Consider the following 22,190-nt stretch of genomic DNA (forward strand, 5'->3'; position numbering starts at 1 on the left):
AGATTTCCGGTGGTCTTTTCAAACAGCTCATACACTTAAAGGGCATTACCATAATGTCCAAAAAGTTACAGTGTTATTCCAACATCATAGTGTGCAATATATATAAAACACAGGAAAATGGTGTTCTTGGCTGCACTAGGCCTTTAAGATGGCACATTTAAGCTCATATTATTATGACACTATGATTTATACCCCGAAAAACAACATGCCCAGTTGGGTTCTAAAAACATAAATAATAATAGTAATTTGTTGGTGCTTATATTTGTCCTATTTCACACATGTATGTATGTATTAAAGGCCATGTTCTAGAGTCATTTAAGTATTTCTGTTGTTGTAGCATTTTTTCCACAGATTGTCTAACTGAGAAAACGAAGAGTGTGATTTACTGTTTGTTGACACCTCAGAGTTGTCATGTTTTTCCTGCTTCCGACCAGACTACCTCAGCCCCCTCAGTTCTGACGCGCGAACCCATATACACTCTCTAGGCAGGCAGAATGAGAGTCTGGAGGGCTTTGTCACCTGTGGTTAAACACTTAGCCGGGAACGTCTGCTTTCAGGCATACATATATAAGGGTGTTGAGGAGGAGGTGCTCTGTCTGTCTACCTGTAAAAACAATATTTGGGCCACAGTGCTGCTACTCTAGACTGGAGCAGACAGCCTATACATACAAGTCTCACCCCTACCCTTGAGTGGATGTGGTAGGGTGATAGGTGAGCTGATGGTGCTGCTAAATCATTCTACCCCTGTCACATAGGACAAAGAGCACGGCATGTCTTATGTACCATTCATTATCAACCACTATGCTGAGAGTAAGAGTGAGAGAGGGAAGGAGAGAGAAAGAGCAGAGACACAACATCAGGTGACTATTGAGTTCCCTCTTTACTCCAGGGAAAACGTTGTTCTCTCATATTATGTTGGAGCCAGAATGTGAATAGGTGGCTGGGTGACAACTCACCCCTCCGTATCTTTTCTTTTGCTGTAGACGTAGACATGATGACTTTCTTTTGTCATATTACACGTAAATATCATGTTTCACACACAAAATGGCACACCGTCTTCATTAGATCAAGCCGTGCCAGGAACAACCCTCAGAACTAAAGAGCACTCGTGTTGGAGTTTGTTATTTCATCCTCTCCAGAAAGACTTAATAAAAGAGTTGAGCAGGCAGGCAGGCAGGCAGGCGCTGGCCATGTCTTTTTCATCTGTGTGTTCTGCATACCACAGTGCTTACTTTCCAGTACCTGCAGAAATGACAAGTTCAAGTGTCGCTTTCAGGATGCTTTCTTCTGTTTCAGCCTGGAATGAGTAACAAGAGACCAGTTCAGATTATATAGGCCAGATCAGAGCCAGACTAGAGCTGGAGGAGGGTGTGTGTCCTGTGTGAGGCCTGGTTGTGAGCAGCAAAGGGCAGGGAGGCTCAGACTGCCTGTGTGTGAAAGTCAGGGGTTGTGGCAAGGTCACGCTCTGTGGGAGGCTTGCGGCCTCTGGAGAAACACCAACGCTTCTGCTGCTTCTGTCTCCGCGTGGAGGTGAAGAGAGAAAATGAAAACAGGTAGAATAATATCAGTCATGGACACAAGGGAGAGGCAGGGAGGTTTCCATTTATGTCTTGCTGTACAACAGGTATCATCAACTAGATTCAGGCTGGAACATAATTACAAATCATTTGTAGACTGAAAATTGTCCGCAAGAAGCCCTAACAGATATAATGTTTGACTAAAACATAATTTGTTTGTTAATTGATTCTGTTAGAGATAAAGGGATGCTATTAATCGCTATCTTTCTCTCTTTCTTTCTTTCTTTCTCTCTGTCCCTCTCTCTTTGTGAAATGAGAGAGACTGCATTGGGTGTTTATTACAGGATCCTGGAGGATGCTACTCTGCCCTCATGGCTATTAAACCCCTCACTGAAAAGGTGGCATCAGGGGGAACTGTTATAAAAAGTAGGGTGGGGTTGGGGGCGCAGAGGAGAAAAGGCCTGGGGGTTGGAGAGAGAGGAAGTCCTGGAAACGGTGAGCAGAGCAGAGGAAGGGGAAAACATCTGGAGCGCTTCAGCTGAATATTTTGGCAACATCTGGAGAAATTCCCTGGAATTTAACGGTCCACTCCTTTGATTTAGTTTTTTTTTTATCAGTCCTGTTTTCATCTTCAAAGTTCTAGCCTGGTGTTGCAGGCACGTAAATGAAGGGGAGTCTCCCGTGCAGGTTGAGACATTCCACACTTTATAGTTGGCCAAATTGGGCCCATGTGACTAGCTCCCCTTTGTGCAGGCCGGGCTAATTAAATGGCACAGAAGTGAGAGGGCGTCCGGAAGGCTGTGGAGCCAGACCAGACCCGGCCCAGGACCAAACACAACTCCTCATAAAAGCCTTACCTCCTTACCAGTTCCCGCCGTGAACACGTTTAATAAAAGCACACAGAAACATTTTCAGATATGTTTTCTCACCAGAACCAAAGCAAGGAAGAGAGATGTGAATCAAGTTTTGTTGATTATCAAAGGCACGATCACCACGATTGAAAAAAAACAACAATGCCCGACCGTTGTGTTGACCGTGACTCAAAAGCAACACCATTAAATCCTGGTTTATTTTCATTGAAGAGGACGTACAGGGAGAAGTGTACTATCCCTCCTTTGAGGAAGGAAGTCTCCAGAGAACACAACAAAGACCTTGTATTGAATCAACAACTTAAGTCAGCAGCGTGCTGCTGCAGCTTTCATGATTCTTCAGTACGCCACAGCACAGCGGCCCATTAGCATGGAACATTAGCAATGCACAGGAAGGCTTTTGTCTGTCTCTCTGGTGATCACACGAGTCATTTTCTCCTCTCATCAGTGCCAAGCCTCTGTTCATTAGTCATTAAGATTCAGGAGAAGCTTAGAGGAGTGCCTCCTGTTTTACCTGCTGCCTGCCGGTGTAGGCTACACACGGATGTGTGTGCTGGGAGCTCTGCCTGACAGGCAGGTAGGTAGATAGAAAGCTAGCGCTGAGGTACAGAGGTACATGCTAATTCAACGGCGGGGCTGATCAAAAGAGATGCATCATGGTCTCCCTCTGAAGGGCTCAGCGAAGCCTTAGCCCCCTGAGAAACGCACAGACAGGAGGAAGGAGCAAGTCTCTGATCAGAGGAGAGAGAACAGGGGAGAAAGAGGGAGAGGGAGTGAGAGAGAGAGAGAGAGAGAGAGGAGGGACAGAGAGAGAAGGAGGGAGAGAGAGAGAGAGAGAGAGAGAGAGAGGACAGGGGGGGGGGGGGAGAAAGGAGAGGAAGATGAAGAAGGAAGGGTGTGGAAGAAAGAGGGAGAGATGGATGGAGATGGAGAACATGAGAGAGAGATTCAAATTGCTTGTATATGAGGGGGGACTAAACGAAAGCTAGGATAGGCTGTGCTGTGAAGGTACAGTACCACTCATCTCATTTCATGTCTTACAAGGGCTGAGAGTGGTGTTATACAACTTATTAGCCTCTCAGTCACTACTCGCTACTAAGAGCTAAGGGGTAGAATAAGAGATAACCACGTGTCCTCTCTTTGTGATACAGGTATATTAGCTTGTCTTTTCCAGCATAAATTATGTCTGCCTTCTACCTGTAAGTCATCTCGATCATTAAATGTAATTCACATTATTTCACAATCCTGCTCTGAAATGTTTGATATCTATCCCTATCTATCTCTGTCTCTTCCTCCATTGCCATCTCTCGTTCCCCTGAATGGAGGGAAAAACCCAGCCAGTTGGTTAATCGTCTCCCCCTCCGTCTGTGCGCCAAGCTATTTTCTCTGTGTTGCTGTGCAGATGGCCTACATCTTTCTGCCTGGCTGACTCGCCAAGCAGCGTGGACAGGCTGCTCTACTCCGCTTTGCAGGCGCAGCATCGCTGAGCCTCCTGTGTGTGTGTGTGTGTGTGTGTGTGTGTATTAGTTCTCTGTGAATTATTTATCCTCCTTTCCCCTTTTCCACGTACTGTAAACACATCTCATCTACATACCTACATGCCCATCCACATCTTTCCTGGAAAGAGGGACAAGACCCTAACAGCAGATAGAGACAGCAGGGGGGGGCTCGCCAAGTCATTCCCCAACCTGTGGCTATTCTGTACATATTCATCTATGTCCAGTTCTCTGGATAATGAATGACCTTGCAGGGGCCTGTCTGCTTGCCCCGGCGTCTCTTTTTGATCCAAATTGATTTTGTTGTACGGCTCCGGCTTTCTGAGAGGACCCTCCACTTCCTCCTCCTAGGCAGATCTGATGTTCTGTCTCTCTAACTCAGTATGTGTTATTGGAGATAAGAGGTTTTCCCCTCCAAGGCAGATTTGATATATCTGTCTTCTCTAGCATGCTGCAGGTACAGACAGTGACATACACTGATGATAAAGGCAACTCAACTCTGCTTTTCACACACAATAGACAACTCTCTCTCATCAGTTATTCTGTAAGACTCATTGACTTATTAGCCTTCATCATTAAAAGGTGGTAAATGCCAGTCGTTTGAGGCCAGCTTTCTCTCTTTCTCTTTCCTCCCCCTGCAGTCGAGGGCCTCCTCCATACCCTATAACAACAAGCAGTTTGATTATTATCTGTTGCCATTAGATGTGTCTGTCGCCCATCCCCACCCCCAGACAGACAGACATACAGGCAAACTGAATGGCAAGGCTCTGATCTAAATTAGCTCTGCTGTTTCCGAGGCTAATGACCTGACAAACTCGGTCAAACCAATGATACCCAGTCACCACATGTTGTGTGGGCGTTCGGTCATTATCCCTGGCACGTATTGATTCAATAGAATGGCGGTGGTTCCCAAACAGTTAGGGGTAGGCGGGTTGCAATAGTAGAATGAACCAGGTGCAATTTTGAAATTGGGTATTGCATCATCAGTTCCTCTTGTCATGTTAGTCAGCTGCAGACCTTAGAGAGCTATTTATAACTTATCAGATCAACTAACCCATGTCAGTTAACGTTTTTATTGAGTTTTTTTTGCACCGATTTGATTTGTATAAAAAAAAACAATTTAAAAAATGTGTGATATCCAATTGGTAGTTACAGTCTTGTCCCATCGCTGCAAGTCCCGTACGGACTCGGGAGAGAGCCGTTCGTCCTCAGAAACCAAGCCTCACTTCTTCTTGACACTCTGCTCACATGGAATGAACAGTGCTTGTGCCAATAGACGGGGCACGGGATGTTCCCCAACGCTGGAAGGAGGGCCGAAGGAAAAAGTTTGGGAACCCCTGCAATAGAGGACTGTTGGTTAAGTCTCTGTTGCTGTTATTCACTACTAAAGTAGTGAATGTGTCAGTTGAATTGGTTAGAGTCCTATAATTGTGCTCTGTCACATTTCAATTAGTTCCCTTCTTCTCTCTCTGAGCTCTTTGAAATGACCATGGATGTGAATGATTGGTATCCCACAGGCCTGGCACCAGGGGATTCAGTGGGCTTATGACCAGCTTAGCCTCTGGTCCTCTGCACGATTGGCAGCTAATGTTTCCTTTTTCAGTGGTGGTGGTGATGGATGGAGGGTTGGGTGGTAGGTACCAGGCACCCTTGACATTTGCCTTTCATGAGATGTCACCCTGCATTACATGTGTGTCTTAGTCATGTGATGCTCCACCCAGACAGGCACTGAGACGTCACTAGCAGCATGGTCGTGGTGCTGTCTAATATTTTGAGCCTCATCTTGGTTCTTCGTCTTCTGTATTGTCTCACTACGGACCTGTAGCTACAAGACAGAACCCCCTCACTGTGATCCACTTCCTGATATCCCAAGCACTTCTGTTTCCTGTCTCGGAAATGCTCAGTCATGTTCTTTGTTAACTCTTCATTTTAGCTGTAGACTCTGTACCACCTAAAAAACTGCACCGTGCATCGGACTGTGATATCCACATCCCCCATGAAAGAAAGAATTGAACAAATTCAATTGATATTTGTTTTATAAATGACCACATGCTGTAGAAATGAAACCCTCCCTGTGGTCCATCCCAGTCATGTGACTTGACCTAGTTCTCTCCCTCCCTTTCCCTCTATTTCTCTCCCTTTCCCCATCCCTCCGCCTCTCTCTCTAGCTCTCGACTGTTAAATATATAATACATAACTGTTTTTATCCATGTCTGTATAAATTGTATACAGTTGTCCTTATTTAATTCCGAATGTGTATTCTTGTTATTATCCCTTCTCATTGTGAAGCTCTATTCTATTGACTCCCTCTAGTTTCTCTGTTCTGTTCAACCCAAGGACTTCATGTGAATGGACTGTTTTCATAGATTGTGTCAGAGCGTGTAAGGTGTAGTATTCAATGTGTGGATGCACTCTTTGGCTCAGTGGGATGTGGGTAATTCAACAGTAACAGAGTGATGCTGAGACTCAGTGGGATGTGGGTAATTCAACAGTAACAGAATGAGGCTGAGACTCAGTGGGATGTGGGTAATTCAACAGTAACAGAGTGATGCTGAGACTCAGTGGGGTGTGGGTAATTCAACAGTAACAGAATGATGCTGAGACTCAGTGGGATGTGGGTAATTCAACAGTAACAGAATGATGCTGAGACTCAGTGGGATGTGGGTAATTCAACAGTAACAGAATGATGCTGAGACTCAGTGGGATGTGGGTAATTCAACAGTAACAGAATGATGCTGAGACTCAGTGGGATGTGGGTAATTCAACAGTAACAGAATGATGCTGAGACTCAGTGGGATGTGGGTAATTCAACAGTAACAGAATGATGCTGAGACTCAGTGGGATGTGGGTAATTCAACAGTAACAGAATGAGGCTGAGACTCAGTGGGATGTGGGTAATTCAACAGTAACAGAATGATGCCGAGACTCAGTGGGATGTGGGTAATTCAACAGTAACAGAATGAGGCTGAGACTCAGTGGGATGTGGGTAATTCAACAGTAACAGAATGATGCTGAGACTCAGTGGGATGTGGGTAATTCAACAGTAACAGAATGATGCTGAGACTCAGTGGGATGTGGGTAATTCAACAGTAACATAATGATGCTGAGACTCAGTGGGATGTGGGTAATTCAACAGTAACAGAATGATGCTGAGACTCAGTGGGATGTGGGTAATTCAACAGTAACAGAATGAGGCTGAGACTCAGTGGGATGTGGGTAATTCAACAGTAACAGAATGATGCTGAGACTCAGTGGGATGTGGGTAATTCAACAGTAACAGAATGAGGCTGAGACTCAGTGGGATGTGGGTAATTCAACAGTAACAGAATGATGCTGAGACTCAGTGGGATGTGGGTAATTCAACAGTAACAGAATGATGCTGAGACTCAGTGGGATGTGGGTAATTCAACAGTAACAGAATGAGGCTGAGACTCAGTGGGATGTTGGTAATTCAACAGTAACAGAATGATGCTGAGACTCAGATTTTCCACTTTAAAATGTACAGTATGTCACACAAAAGAAGTGAAGTTAAACAAACCATAAAATGTAATGCACAAGCACCACTTTTAACAATAATAATTAAAGAAAAACATTTTACTTGAAGAACAGGGCAGATGCAAAGTTTGGTAACAGAATGACAGTTGGTTCTGTTTGTGCCGTCATTCTGTTACCAAACTTTGCATCTGCACGATTCATTTCGTTACACTCGCATTAACATCTGCTAACCATGTGTATGTGACAAATAAAATGTTATTTTACTTGATTTGATTCATATGTGCCAAATAAATAATCTCCAGCTCAGCTATTGATTTATTTAGCTAACTTGCTAGCTAAGTGGCTAGCTTGCAAGATCAAGCTTCTCGGTTACATCAGAGACAACCAATACCCTCCTGGATACCCTCTTGGGCTCCCGAGTGGCGCAGCGGTCTATGGCACTGCATCTCAGTGCAAGAGGCATCACTACAGTCCCTGGTTCCAATCCAGGCTGTATCACATCCAGCTGTGATTGGGAGTCCCATAGGGCGGAGCACAATTGGCCCAGGGTCATCTAGGTTTGGCTGGGATAGGCCGTCATTGTAAATAAGAATTTGGTCTTAACTGACTTGCCTAGTTAAATAAAGGTAAAAAAAATAAATAAAAAGAATTTAAAAAAAAATATATATATATATATGAAAAAATGTAGGTCCCTGCTACCTACATTTGTTTTGTGCCTGAAATGTTTTAAATAATATGAATATATATATTAGTTAAAAAAAAAGAAATAGCGCACCTTGTGTGCACTGCCAGTAATACTGTATGCCCCGGTATGGTACAGGAACGGTATGAAGGTATGAACATATAGATACCGCCAACCCTACCTTGTGTGCATATTTTTCTCCCTCTAGCTGTACCAGCATGGTACACACTGTTTGAAAGCTTGTTTTCTCTGTGTGAATGACGACCATTCCGTTCCGCAGCACACTCCTCTGGGTGTGAACGTTTCTAAACCAAGCCTTAAATTGATTTTTTTTTTTTCTTGTCGTCTTCTCAACATTGTGTGCTTTATTGTGGGAATAACAAGCTGTTTTCTGTGGGCACTCTGGCACAGCCCTTGGTCACCGCAAGTCATGCCGCGTGTTTACACTCAAGACCGTGATGTGGCCCAGTTTACATAATCTCAGCACCATGAAGTTGTGAAAGAGAGAAGTGGGTGCGGGGGTGTGGGGTGGAGATGGGTCCTAGGAGAAGAAAAGGGACACCGGAAAGGGCCGGAATAGCAGGAGCAGGAATTGGCGTGGACTTCCCAGAAACGACCACCAGCTCAGGAGAGAATAATAGAGATAGCTTGCGGGCTGATTGTGTGTGTGTGTGTGTTATAGTCTGTGGCGTTTATACTAGGGTGTGTTTGCTCACCTTTTTGTCCAGCCTCCATTCTATGTAAACAGCCTCGTGCACAAACGTGAGCTTTGTGCCTCACGTTTGAAATATTCTTTCTCATTCTGATGTACCCTTGGCTTTGTTTGGTTTTTTGAGTGTATTTGTGTGCCTCTGAGTGCAAACGTGTGTTATATGTGTGTCTGAAGGGTAGTCAAAGAATTGTCTCTGCAAGTCGACCTGCATCGCACTGTCCTTGTAAAGAGAGATAGATGTTAGCCGTCAGTAAACCCACACACATTCCCTCTGCTGGGTGTTTCCCTGAGACAAGCAGGCCTCTTTGGCACAGTCTCAAGGGAGAGGTCCTGTCAGCCCTTTGGAATGTGTGGCATGTAGCCATTCCTGAAGAGCGCTCCGGGATCAGGCAGGGGTCCAGGCGGAGGGATGGAAGGGGAAAGACCTGAGGGACTGTAACACCTCCCAATCCTACTGCATACTAGGTGGTGGGATACACTTCAAACAGAAATATCCTCTCCTCTTCTCCTCTCCTCTCCACTCAATACTCACAGTATCAGGATACATCAGGAAATAGAATGCCCCTTTCATGTCAGTTGAGGCTATGCATGATCTAGCCATTTATGACCCACTGACCAGTAGATGAGGAGGGATCAGATGAAAACTGAGCAGGAAACTGTAAAGTCTCCTAGAACTGGAAATCATCCATGAGCTCACTGACTTTCCTTCCCCCAGACAGCTAAGCATTTGAAGCGTTCTCAGTGGGATATAGGAAGCTGCCGGGTCAAAGTCTCGACCAAACAAAGACTGTAATAGTAAGGATTTAAGACAGATCAATGTTGACACAAAGAAACAAGGCCCTGAAGTCAACAGACTGGTCTTTACAGAGGTATGGATACGTCAGTTTCAGTCAGAGACTCAATCTCAGTTCTCTGATTAACTCTCTCCATCTATACTCTGTTTTACGGAATCATGGTTCTCTCCGAATATATTGTCCCCATCTATTCAACCAGAGGAGGTCTTGTCCATCGTGCAGACAGGAAGAAAGAACTCTCCGGGAAAAAGAAAGGCAGAGGGGTTTGTCTCATGATTAACAACTCATGGTGTGATAGTGGTAACATACATGAACTCAAGTCCTTTTGTTCTTCGAGCTGGAATACCTCACCATTAAATGCTGACCGCATTGCCTCCCTAGATAATTTTCTTCAGTCATCGTCACTGCCGTGTATATCACCCCCCCCCCCTCCCCAAACCGACACCACAACGGCTCTCAAGGAACTAAACTGGACTATGTGCAAACTGGAAACCGCATATCCTGAGGCTGCATTTATTGTAGCTGGGAAATTCTATTAACACATCTCCTGTGATACACTCACAACACAGAGCCTGAATCATTGCTACTCTCCCTTTATCAGGAAGAGGAATCATTACTACTCTCCCTTTATCAGGAAGAGGAATCATTACCACTCTCCCTTTATCAGGAAGAGGAATCATTACTACTCTCCCTTTATCAGGAAGAGGAATCATTACCACTCTCCCTTTATCAGGAAGAGGAATCATTACCACTCTCCCTTTATCAGGAAGAGGAATCATTACCACTCTCCCTTTATCAGGAAGAGGAATCACTACCACTCTCCCTTTATCAGGAAGAGGAATCATTACCACTCTCCCTTTATCAGGAAGAGGAATCATTACTATTCTCCCTTTATCAGGAAAAGGAATAATTACTACTCTCCCTTTATCAGGAAGATGTATCATTACCACTCTCCCTTTATCAGGAAGAGGAATCATTACTACTCTCCCTTTATCAGGAAGAGGAATCATTACCACTCTCCCTTTATCAGGAAGAGGAATCATTACCACTCTCCCTTTATCAGGAAGGGGAATCATTACCACTCTCCCTTTATCAGGAAGAGGAATCATTACCACTCTCCCTTTATCAGGAAGAGGAATCATTACCACTCTCCCTTTATCAGGAAGAGGAATCATTACTACTCTCCCTTTATCAGGAAGAGGAATCATTACTACTCCCCCTTTATCAGGAAGAGGATTCATTACCATTCTCCCTTTATCAGGAAGAGGAATCATTACTACTCTCCCTTTATCAGGAAGAGGAATCATTACCACTCTCCCTTTATCAGGAAGAGGAATCATTACCACTCTCCCTTTATCAGGAAGAGGAATCATTACTACTCTCCCTTTATCAGGAAGAGGAATCATTACCACTCTCCCTTTATCAGGAAGAGGAATCATTACCACTCTCCCTTTATCAGGAAGAGGAATCATTACTACTCTCCCTTTATCAGGAAGAGGAATCATTACTACTCTCCCTTTATCAGGAAGAGGAATCATTACCACTCTCCCTTTATCAGGAAGAGGAATCATTACTACTCTCCCTTTATCAGGAAGATGTATCATTACCACTCTCCCTTTATCAGGAAGAGGAATCATTACCACTCTCCCTTTATCAGGAAGATGTATCATTACCACTCTCCCTTTATCAGGAAGAGGAATCATTACCAGTCTCCCTTTATCAGGAAGAGGAATCATTACCACTCTCCATGGGAACATGGCTCAGACACGAGACATACTGTGTGTGGCACGACTCCAGACAATCACAGATTATAATGGGAAAGCCAGCCACCACGTGGACACCGACGCCTCGTTCCCAGATGAGCTAAACACCTTCTCTGCCCTCTCAGAGGAAAGAACATCAAGCTGCCGACGTGGGCCAACCAACGATCACGTTCTCCGTGGCCGACATAAGTAAGTCATTTAAGCATGTTAACCCTCTCAAGGCTGCCGGCCCAGATGGTATCCCAAGCCGCGTCCTTAGAGTATGTGCAGACTTGTAGTTTTTACGGATATATTCAATCCCGCCATATCCCAGTCTTTTGTCCCCACTTGCTTCAAGATGTTCACCATTGTTCCTGTACCCAAGAAAGCAAAGGTAAGTAGGTGACTATCGTCCCGTAGCACTCACTTCTGTCATCAGTGCTTTGAGAGGCTAGCTAAGGACCATATCACCTCCACCTTACCCAAGATCCTAGACCCACTACAATTCACATACCGCCCCAACAGATCCATGGACGTCGCAATCGCCATTGCACTGCACACTGCCCTACCCCATCTGGACAAGAGAAATACCTTTGTAAAGAATGCTGTTCATCGACTACAGCTCGGCCTACAACCCCTCCCTGTGCAACTGGGTCCTGGACTTCCTTACGGGTCGAGAATGCTGACGACACAACAGTTGTTGGCCTGATTACCAACAACGATGAAACAGCCTACAGGGAGGTGGTAAGAGCCCTGTTGGTTTGGTGCCAGTAAATAACCTATCCCTCAACGTCAACAAAACAAAGCAGCTGATCGTGGACTACAGGAGACAGAAGAGCACGCCCCCATCCACATCGACAGGTCAAACATGGAGAGGGTCAAAAGGTCCTCAGCGTGCACATCACTGACAACCTGAACTGATCTCTTCACACAGACAGCCTGGTGAAGAAGGCGCAACAGCGAAATTCATCTTGGCCCCTAAGACCCTCACAAACTTCTACAAATGCACCATTGAGAGCATCCTGTCGGGCTGTATCACCGTCCAGTAGGGCAATTGCACCGTCCGCAACCGTAGGGCTCTACAGGGGGCGGATCACCGGGGGCACACTGCCTGCCCTCCAGGACATCTACTGCACTCTGTGTCACAGGAAGGCCAAGAAAATCATCAAGGACCTCAGCCACCCGAACCACGGCCTGTTCACCCCGCTACCATCTAGAAGGTAGAGGCCAGTACAGGTGCATCAAAGCTGGGACAGAGAGACTGAGGAACAGCTTCTATCTCCAGGCCATCAGACTGTTAAATAGTCACCATTAGCCGGCATCCGCCCAGTACCCTGCCCTAAACCTAAGTCACTGTTACTAGCCAGCTACCACTAGGTACTCTACCCTGTACCTTAGACACTGCTTCCCTATGTACATAGGGAAGAGCACCAGAGCGCCAGAGCGTTGGAGCGCCAGAGCGTTGGAGCGCCGGAGCGTTGGAGCGTTGGAGCGGGGGTAGACGTAACAGTACGCTACCAATAAACTTTGATTTGATTTGATTTATACTGTGGTGTCTGGCTATGAACATGGGAATTAAACCCGCTGCAATATGACTGTTCTCCCACATCAGTCAGGCAACGTATTGTATCTGGACGGCCACAACGCTCATCATAATCACTCAGCCTTAGACATATCAATAGAGCCATTTAGATGAAACTGGAAACATAGAAATCTGAAGGGTTCCTCAAGCCGTGAGTTTGGAAAGAGAGAGAATAGAATGAATAGAGTGCTCTGTTGTGTCTGTGACTTGGCTTTGCCAAGCAGCTCATACCGAATGTCCACTTTATGGTTCAGCTGTAACTGCTGTCTTCCTGTCCAAGACATCCCAGTCTGGCTCTGGTCTGGCTCTGGTCTGGCTCTGGTCTGGCTCTGGTCTGGCTCTGGTCTGGCTCTGCGGGCCACTGATTGACTTGAAGCATGGGGGTTGCAAAGCTTTAAGTTGGAACTTGAAGCCCTTGAGGGTTGTTGGATGTGAACAGAGCTCATTTTGTTGTGGGTTCTACCCCATAAAAGCTACAATTTGTGAGGTAAGGTCCAACCAATGGAAAAATATATTTAATACCCCAATCCATGCACTGCATTTAATGGTGTACTGGGTTATTACTGTACAGTAGATTAATCAAGCTCAAGTGGATCATTAGTATCCGTGTCCTACAGGGAATAATCACCATATTATTATTATTTTTTACTTTGTTGCTTCCTTTGGTGTCCAGAAACAGAGAACTAGCTGTAGATGTTCTCTGCGCCAGATGTTTTTGTTTCAGTTTTTGGAATGTAAAACCACAGCACTTTATATTAATTTGATTTGCACAACAAGCGCAACTGTATAGTTTCCCACAGAATTGCAGCTTCTTTCACCATGTATACCGTCAAACCATTTTAACACAAGTAAGACTAAAATAGGGTGTAGGCCTATTTATGCATGTGTTGTCCATTGCTGCACAAATGAGACGTGTAAATGTGCCGGGCGCCGAAGGCTCCAAGAGCACAACAGCAGAATGAAGGGATGGTAATGCCAATAAGTCTTCACGTCATGCATAGTCCCCTCTTTTCTGAAAAACACATGGTTTAGAAGGGGGAGGACAGGACTTGGGTGGCAGAACCAGTGGTGTAAAGTACTGATGTAAAATACTTTAAAGTACTACTTAAGTCGTTTTTCAGGGTATCTGTACTTTACTTGACTATTTCTATTTTGGAAAACTTTTACTTTTACTTGACTACATTCGTGAAGAAAATAATGTACTTTTTACTCAATACATTTTACCTGACACCCGAAAGTACTAATTCCATTTTAAATGCTTAGCAAGACAGGAAAATGGTCAAATTCACACACTTATCAAGAGAACATACCTTGTCATCCCTACTGCCGCTGATCTGGCGGACTCACTAAACAGAAACGCTTGCTTTGTAAATTATGTCTGAGTGTTGGAGTGTGCCCCTGGCTATCCGTTAAAAAAAGAGAAGCAAATGGTGCAATCTGATTTGCTTAAATAGAAGGAATTAGAAATGATTTATACTTTTACTGTTGATACTTAAGTATATATAAAACAAATACTTTTAGACATTTACTCAAGTAGTATTTTACTGGGTTTTACTTTTACTTCAGTCATTTTCTATGAAGGTACCTATACTTTTACTTCAGTTCTTTTCTATGAAGGAACCTATACTTTTACTTCAGTCATTTTCTATGAAGGTACCTATACTTTTACTTCAGTCATTTTCTATGAAGGTACCTATACTTTTACTTCAGTCATTTTCTATGAAGGTACCTATACTTTTACTTCAGTCATTTTCTATGAAGGTACCTATACTTTTACTTCAGTCAATGTCTATGAAGGTACCTATACTTTTACTTCAGTCAATGTCTATGAAGGTACCTATACTTTTACTCAACTATGACATTTGGGTACTTTTTCCACCACTGGGCAGAACAGGGTGTCCCTGTGTGTGTGTGTGTGTGTGTGTGTGTGTGTGTGTGTGTGTGTGTGTGTGTGTGTGTGTGTGTGTGTGTGTGTGTGTGTGTGTGTGTGTGTGTGTGTGTGTGTGTGTGTGTGTTTGCGTGCGCCTGCATGTGTTCGTACATGCATGCTTGAGTGCATGAGTGTGTGTTTATCTTTTTGTGTGTGTGTGCGTACATGCATGTTTGTTTATCTGTGTGTGTGTGTGTTTAATCGTTTTATTATGTAAATGTATTTGCAGGGCGAGGTGGTGAGAGGGGGTTAATGGAAAACTTCTAGCTCCTTTACAGAACACAGAGAGGAGAGGGGAGGTAGGCTAGTGAGCGAAGGCATGTGGATTCACTTTAAGAGGCTGACAGGAAGCATGCTCTGGGTCCTTCCTCTAGGGCAGTGGTTCCCAAACTGGGGGGGGGGGGTCCCGGTTTTCAACTTACTCTTGAAATTTGTAATAGTAGAATGCACAAGGTGCAATTTTGAAATTGGGTTGCATCATCAGTTCCTCTTGTCATGTTAGTCAGATGCAGACCTTAGAGAGCTATTTAGTTGTCCAAATCAACTAGCGCATGTCAGCTAATGTTTTTAAATGTAGATTTATTTAGATTTATTAGCCCATAGATATTGACATTTTTTTGTGGGGTGTGAACAGTTTGTGTCATGAACAGTGCTTATGGGGTGGGGGATGTTCTCCAATGCTGGAAGGGGGGCCCAGAGTGAAAAAGTTTGGGATCCACTGTTCAAGGACACAGACAGACAGTGGGCCACAGGTCACTCAGCTACACTGCTCTGTTCTTAATGCCTTAAAGTACCTCTTCATAACCTCTACTTCTGCTTAGTCTTCTGTAAATTTTTTTTTTGTTCTCTGTTGTTAACCTGCGCCTCATCTTTTCTTTCAGAATCTACAATCCTGCCTATGGGATGTAAGCAATACTCTTACTTACCTGAAATGTTAACATATCCACTCACTAGCTAAAGATGTATAAAACCACATAAACAGAAACATTGTACTCTGTGGGGAGCATCTTTCATATATTGGCTGAATTTACAACATACATTTTTATTCAGAGCACATCAAACTGTATTTCTATGTGGTGGACTGGCTGGCGGTGTTGTTTGATTGGGTAGAATGGGCCAGTGTGTACTTTGCCAAGAGCTGTTGGCATGGGTAGACATTAGTCATGTGAATAGTTACTGTAAAGATCCAGAGAGAGATACTGGATTTTAAATGCTTGCTTGTCTCCGCTCCTGTCAAAGGAGCCTTTTTTCCCTTCACAACTCTTCTATCCCAAATTTGATTATGCCATTTGCCCAAAGAGCTCGTCGTCTGAATGCCCTTGTTCCCCCATTTCCCTGGAGGAAGGTCTGACGCGCACCAGCAGGCTTTGAACCCCCCCAACCCCCTTCCCTTCTCCTCGTCTCTTCTCTAACCTCGTTACCAAAGTCTCTCTCTTCTCTCCCCCTCCCCCTCCACCCCGCTGCCCTTCTGATCCTCCTTTGGGTTCACCGCTTCACAATGAGTGAGACATATAGCCTTGAATTATCATCAGAAACGATCACATTAGCATCATGTAGACTTAGCTCATACAGCACTGTGTAATGTACTGCTCAGTGCTGTGACAATCGGCCTGTCTATAGACAGAACATACAGCTGTTAATCAACATTAGCTACACACTTAGATTTCCCTCAGTCATACCAGGCCCCAATGTCAACAACCGCAGTGGGACAGCATCAGTGTTTCATGAATGTTTACAGATGTTCTACTGAAGGCCACACAAACCAAGCCGCTGTGCCGCTTGTTTCTGTTGTAGAGTGACAGTTCTGCTGAGACCAGGGTCAGAGAGTTGTTGTCCGCTTTTTTCTCTCTGACAATAATATGATAGTTATTGTATTACTGTATACTTTCTTATATACAACACATGTAGTATTTTAATCATAACCATGGAATTGATATTTTACTATTGAGCATTCTATAGTATAAGTTTGTATATCAAGGTTGCCTAGACATTTCCTGAACAGTAAACCAGGAAACCAAATGCCTGCTTTTCAGTCACTGGCAAAGTTGTTTAGGCATTTTGCCAAATTATTTTTCAAGATACATTTTTCTCTTGTGTAGATAGCCATGCTGCATTCATAATTGAAAATCACCTATGCAGGAAAGGTCATTATTGTCAACTCCTCACTACAGTTGCCTTGTGGTTTCAAATGCCACACCGGTGCAACTGCCACTTTCATTACGCCGCGTCGGTGTGAAAGTACAGACTCAATTTGAGAGAGAAAAAGGAACGGCATTCACCTAAAAGAGCCGTTACAGAAAGGTGCTCTTGTTCCTTTCAAAAGCCTCTGAGTTAAGGTCTTGCAAAACACAGTTGCTTAATAAGTCATTCAATAAAACTGTCCAGTTAACATTTTATGGCCAATTCCACAGGCCTCTGCAGCGCTTGGTGTTTTGACTCTTCGGAGACGGAGTCTAAAAATGTGTTTCTTTCACAATTTTCTGTAAGTTTATGTTCTTTCTACCCACACTTAAAAACCTAAGAATAGTTCAGTTGTTTTGTGTTGGGTTAGGTTGGGTCAGCATTATGTCTTCCAGCCAAGGTCTTCATAGGCATCTGTTTCTTCATAAGTCCGGCTGGCTGGCCTGGCCACCCTGGCCCTGCTTTCAGGCAAAACAAAAGCCCTCAGGTGACTCTTGTTAACCATAGAAGTCAGTCTAGTCCGGTTAATTCATCCAAGGCAGTGCAACTGGTGGAGCCAGATCACCCCCAAGCTACTCCAGGACAAGCCCTGTTAGGAACCCTTTGGATTGACCTAGTTAGGTATAGTGGTATAGTTTTGTGGGTGCATCCATGATGACTCCTGTATGAAACTGTTACAGTCCTACTGGGCCTTGTAACTCTATACCCCAGGAGGCACCCCATGGGGTGAGCTAGCCGACTGGGACCCAGCTCTCTTGACCTACTCCGTGTGACCTGTCCTCTGCTGTGATTGGCTGGTCAGGGACCCCGGTAGGCTCAGTGGGGGGTCCAGCTTGGGGTGGAATTTCAGAGCAGGCTAGTGTTTCCACACCTGTGGGGGGTCCTGTTGTGTGAGGAGGGAGAGGTGGGAGACAGAGAGACACATAAAAGACAACTGCAAGGATGATGTTTTCTCACAGGGTTTGTGCCTAGAACACCAAAAAATTGCCTTTCTAATGAGCTTCATGTGAACTTCCTCGTCTCCTTCCCACGTCTACTTCATGGTCATGATAGATCTGCACAGCCCTTGTTTTTATTGAGATAAAGAGGAGCTGAATAACATGTTTAGTGTGGTTTTCTTCAAAGGAAGAAAAGCTGCAGAGTGAAAAGACAGTTTGCTGATGGAGCAGATATGTCGTCGGGGAAAAGGTTGGATGCTTTCCATGCTGATGATCAGCCTCTGAAGACGAGAGAGACGCTCTCCCTTAGAAAGGACTAATATCCGGTTTCCCGATTGCGATGGAACTAATGCTTATGAGTGTTTTAACAATGCATCTTTCCTGCAACAGCCGAAGATGTAACGTTTTTCCCAAAACACCATGTAGAGAGAAGTCGCTAAGTGCATCGTTTGAGCATTTGTCGCTACGGATAGGATCGAAAGAAAGGCAGCAACACTCTCAATTCAAATCTTAACGTAGCATTATAATTATTTCACAAAACTGACGACGGATCAGCTCCTAGAGAAATATTACCACCTACAGCTGCAAATATTGAGGCGGTTTATTCTAATGTTTATCGAATAAAAATGCACAAAATCACTGATTTGGCACATCATTGGGCACATTGTAGGCACACCATGAAATATGTTGAGACAAATTTCAGACAGTAGCCTCAATTTATTGAACATGAAATAGGCCTTGTATTTATATTTTAATGCAGTCATCTCTGTTTTCATTTGAAGCATATTTTTACACTACAAATGTTTGTATCAATTGCAAAGACATTGGTAACTTTGTATTTGTAGTCAGCTTTGTTCTGAAGTAATTGGCGGTCAAAAAGAGACGGATAAACTATGTGATTCTATGTTTAGCAGAGAGATCTTCTTTGTATAAAGTGACGTGTTAGCTGTTCTACAGAGTGGTCTGTGGCAGGCTTTAGATTACAAATGTTTTCAAGTGCAACGTTAACAACGATGGTTTTGGCAAACAGCTCGGAGATTTAACGATGCTGCCAAGAATCTTCTAACGATGAACTTCGCCTTAAGATGCTTTTGGGAAATCGTGTCCGGGGTAGTGATGAGCATTTGATATCCAGAGACAGGAGAGTGAGAGCTGACGGGCTCTGTCTGTCTGTCAGTCTGTCTGTCTGTGTGTCTTTGGGCTCTTCTCCTCTTTATAGTGTGTGCTCTGCTTTGATGGCTGATCTGCTTTGATGAAGGTCCAGTCAAGGGAGAGAGTGTCGTACAGTGCAGCAGAGTAACTGTCAGTCATTTTGCATAATGAAAGACTGCTGCCTTGGATTTTTCCTCGAAGTGAAAAGCAAACACCTGAGGTTCATGGAGTGTAACAGTGATGAACCTCCGCTCTGCTCTAATCACAGAACAGCACAGTGTGCCACACTGCACCGTGCTGGACTGAAGTCGGGCAAGGATGGGGTCTTTCAATTATAGTTCCTTTCACGACCTTTTTGGAAGTGTTTTACATTAGTTTTACATTAGTGTTTCACATGGGTAAAACTCTTCAAGTCCACACTTATATTTATGCGCAACCATATGTCATTAATGAATAAGAACTAGAGAATAAGACAACACAATAACCTATCTCAAGGGCACATGGGTAAAACACTCAACGTCCACGCACTCCAATGCAAAGTCTCTCTGGTGCAGGAAGGGAAAGAATGGAGGGATGCGGAGGAGGCTCTTTAATTCCAGAGAGGAGGCCGACCATCCGTCTGAAGATGGCTGAAGGGGAATGGCGTTTACGATGGTTGCCCTGGCGATTGATATCCTTGCTGCTAGGTCCTTCTCTGTGTACACCACCGAGGCCCTATCCTTGAGGGCTTGGAGAGCTGCGCTTCTCTCTGTGTGGGAAAGATGCTTTTATTACGTCCCTGATCCATGAAGGGCCCGATGAACTTTGACCTTGGGCTTGATTGCCCTGGTAACGCCAAACAACGACAGTGGCCATTCTTTAAGAGGACTAAACGAGGACTGCAAGACCCCCACCCCCACCCCAGTGATAAAAAGAAAAGCTATATCCCATAAATACAGTAAAAATACTCAATTGTGTTCTTTAGACACAACTGCAAACTTAAAGGCGTAGGGCAGTCAATGAGTTGGTCTGATGGGGATCTGTCATCAGCCTCCTCCCTTGCTTGAGGAACAATAGAGGAGCAATAGAGAATGAAAGACTTACCTGGACCACCTATTGAGATATGCTTTTTGTTAAGTAAATCAGATGTTAAATAAGGTGAAAAGGAGACTGGAGTGCCACTTTAAGTCTCATAAATAGCCTAAATGATTTTACTGTAATTCTCCAGTAGGCAACCAGTGGACATGACACATAGAGATGGATATGCGTTGCTAACCCGCAGTTTACAAGTGTTTCCTTAGTGTTTGGCGTTTCTATGAGACTGTTGCGAGAACAAAACGTTTTATTTGCGTCCTACCCTTTATTACGAATGCAAATCTCCATCCCTTTGTTTCATTAGCACATTGTCATTATGCCTTTGTCCCATTAAGTGCTCTATCATCACGGCTCTTTTTCATTCGCGTAGTCCTATCTAAAGACTTGCTTTCATTAACACCGTGTTGCAAAGGCTGTCTTTTCATTATAGCACTCAATGTTTAATGAGAAAACCCCCCCGTGTGTTTACACTGTTCCTATCCCTGACCGCCATTAATGATAATGCTGATTGACTGTTTGTGGGGGGGATGTTTGAGCTTGTCCCCTAAAGATTGGATCCTCGCACAGTTATTAAACCCAACGAGATCCCTCTCCTTTTCTCTCCTCCTGTTCTCATCCCTCGCTCCAGTTGGAAATCAAAGGAAAAAAGTGAAACATTCCTGTAATCAAGGGTGCACTGCATGAGCCAAGGAGACATGGCGGAGCAGCAGTATGATAGATGCCTTTACTGACAGATCACTAGATGACAGATCACTTGCGTTAGAGCTCTCAACAGGAGGACCTGTACACACAGGCCTCTCTTCTACTGCTACATTTTCATCATTCACTTTGTCTGCTTCAAGAGGAGGAGAAATGAAGCTTCTTTATTAAAACCAATCCAGAAGGGTGGATAGCAGGAAAAACAACCCCCAAATGTTTAGTCATCAAGAAAAATAAATGCATCTAGTCGATGTGACACTCCCTGAACGTCTGAAATGGCATATTAATATCCGCTCTATGCTGTTTCTCAAAAACAATGAAAGTAATGTGCAGGGTCACATATCAGGTCAATGCAAGAGTTGATTAGGTAGGGTCTTGTCGCCTCTACTTTTGACCTGACGGTGAAAATGACACTGAATTCATTTGTGTTCTGTTTCTATCAGAGGAACATCTCATTTGCTCAATGAAACTACAAGGAACAATGTTCCCCCTCACGTATTATCTGATTCTCTTCACACTCCAGTCCTCTGTCTCCCACGGTTCCAGCTTTAGGTGACATTCCCAGCATTTGAATGACATACTGTAGCTTTACTGTGTCCCGTGGGAAGATTATTCCAGTGGATGGCTAGCGGAGTGTTGTTTTTGGCCCCTGTCTACTTGGTTTACACCTGATTTTGGAAAAGTCGAACTTGACTGGGAGCCTTAGCTCATATGCTAACTTGGTAATGTTCAGTGACATGGCTTGGAGCCCTATGGCATGTGTCATTGTCCAACCAGGATTTTGCTGCTGCTGTGCTCTCAGAGGAGACAGGGATGGGGTAGATTTGATGGACCATCTATGTGTGGTCTTAGTTTACTTACAGAACCATTTTACTGAGCAATAAAATGTATACATTTATACAGATTATGTGTCCCGAACTTCATTTTAATGTGGGTGAAAAAGTTTGTTATACTTCTTGCTAATACCTTTAGAATGTGACAACAGTGAAGTATCAGACAAACAGGGTGACATATCAACTTATTCTCCTTTCAAACATGTTTATTCTTCCCAAAAAATTCTGCTTCTAAGTGAGCAGTAAGTGAGCAGTCTTCATGTCTGTTTTATTTCATTGAGACTAGAGGTCGACCGATTCTTATTTTTCAGCGCCGATACCGTTACCGATTATTGGAGGACCAAAAAAGCCAATACCGATTAATCTGCGATTTATATATATATATTTGTAATAAATGACAATTACAACAATACTGAATGAACAATGAACACTTATTTTAACTTATAATGCAAAAATATAGTGTTGGAAAAGAAAGTAAAAGTGCAATATGTGCC

General features: G+C 44.0%; 1 protein-coding gene across 7 annotated transcripts in view; it reads left to right on the forward strand.

The window, feature by feature from the left end:
* LOC109874298 (retinoic acid receptor RXR-alpha-A) overlaps positions 1 to 22,190 on the forward strand; it is a 137,922-nt gene that overhangs the window by 8,386 nt on the left and 107,346 nt on the right. The window contains exon 1 of one of the 7 annotated variants that reach the window (XM_031808894.1): positions 15,706 to 15,724. The exons of 5 other annotated variants lie outside the window; for them this stretch is intronic. In XM_031808894.1, the coding sequence (XP_031664754.1) occupies positions 15,718 to 15,724 (7 nt within the window). In that variant the 5' untranslated portion in view covers positions 15,706 to 15,717. Of the gene's footprint in view, positions 1 to 15,705; positions 15,725 to 22,190 lie in introns of those variants that run through there. One more of the 7 variants, XM_031808891.1, reaches the window with a different exon arrangement.

This window comes from Oncorhynchus kisutch, linkage group LG29 (genome assembly GCF_002021735.2).
Source record: "Oncorhynchus kisutch isolate 150728-3 linkage group LG29, Okis_V2, whole genome shotgun sequence".
Taxonomy (NCBI): domain Eukaryota; kingdom Metazoa; phylum Chordata; class Actinopteri; order Salmoniformes; family Salmonidae; genus Oncorhynchus; species Oncorhynchus kisutch.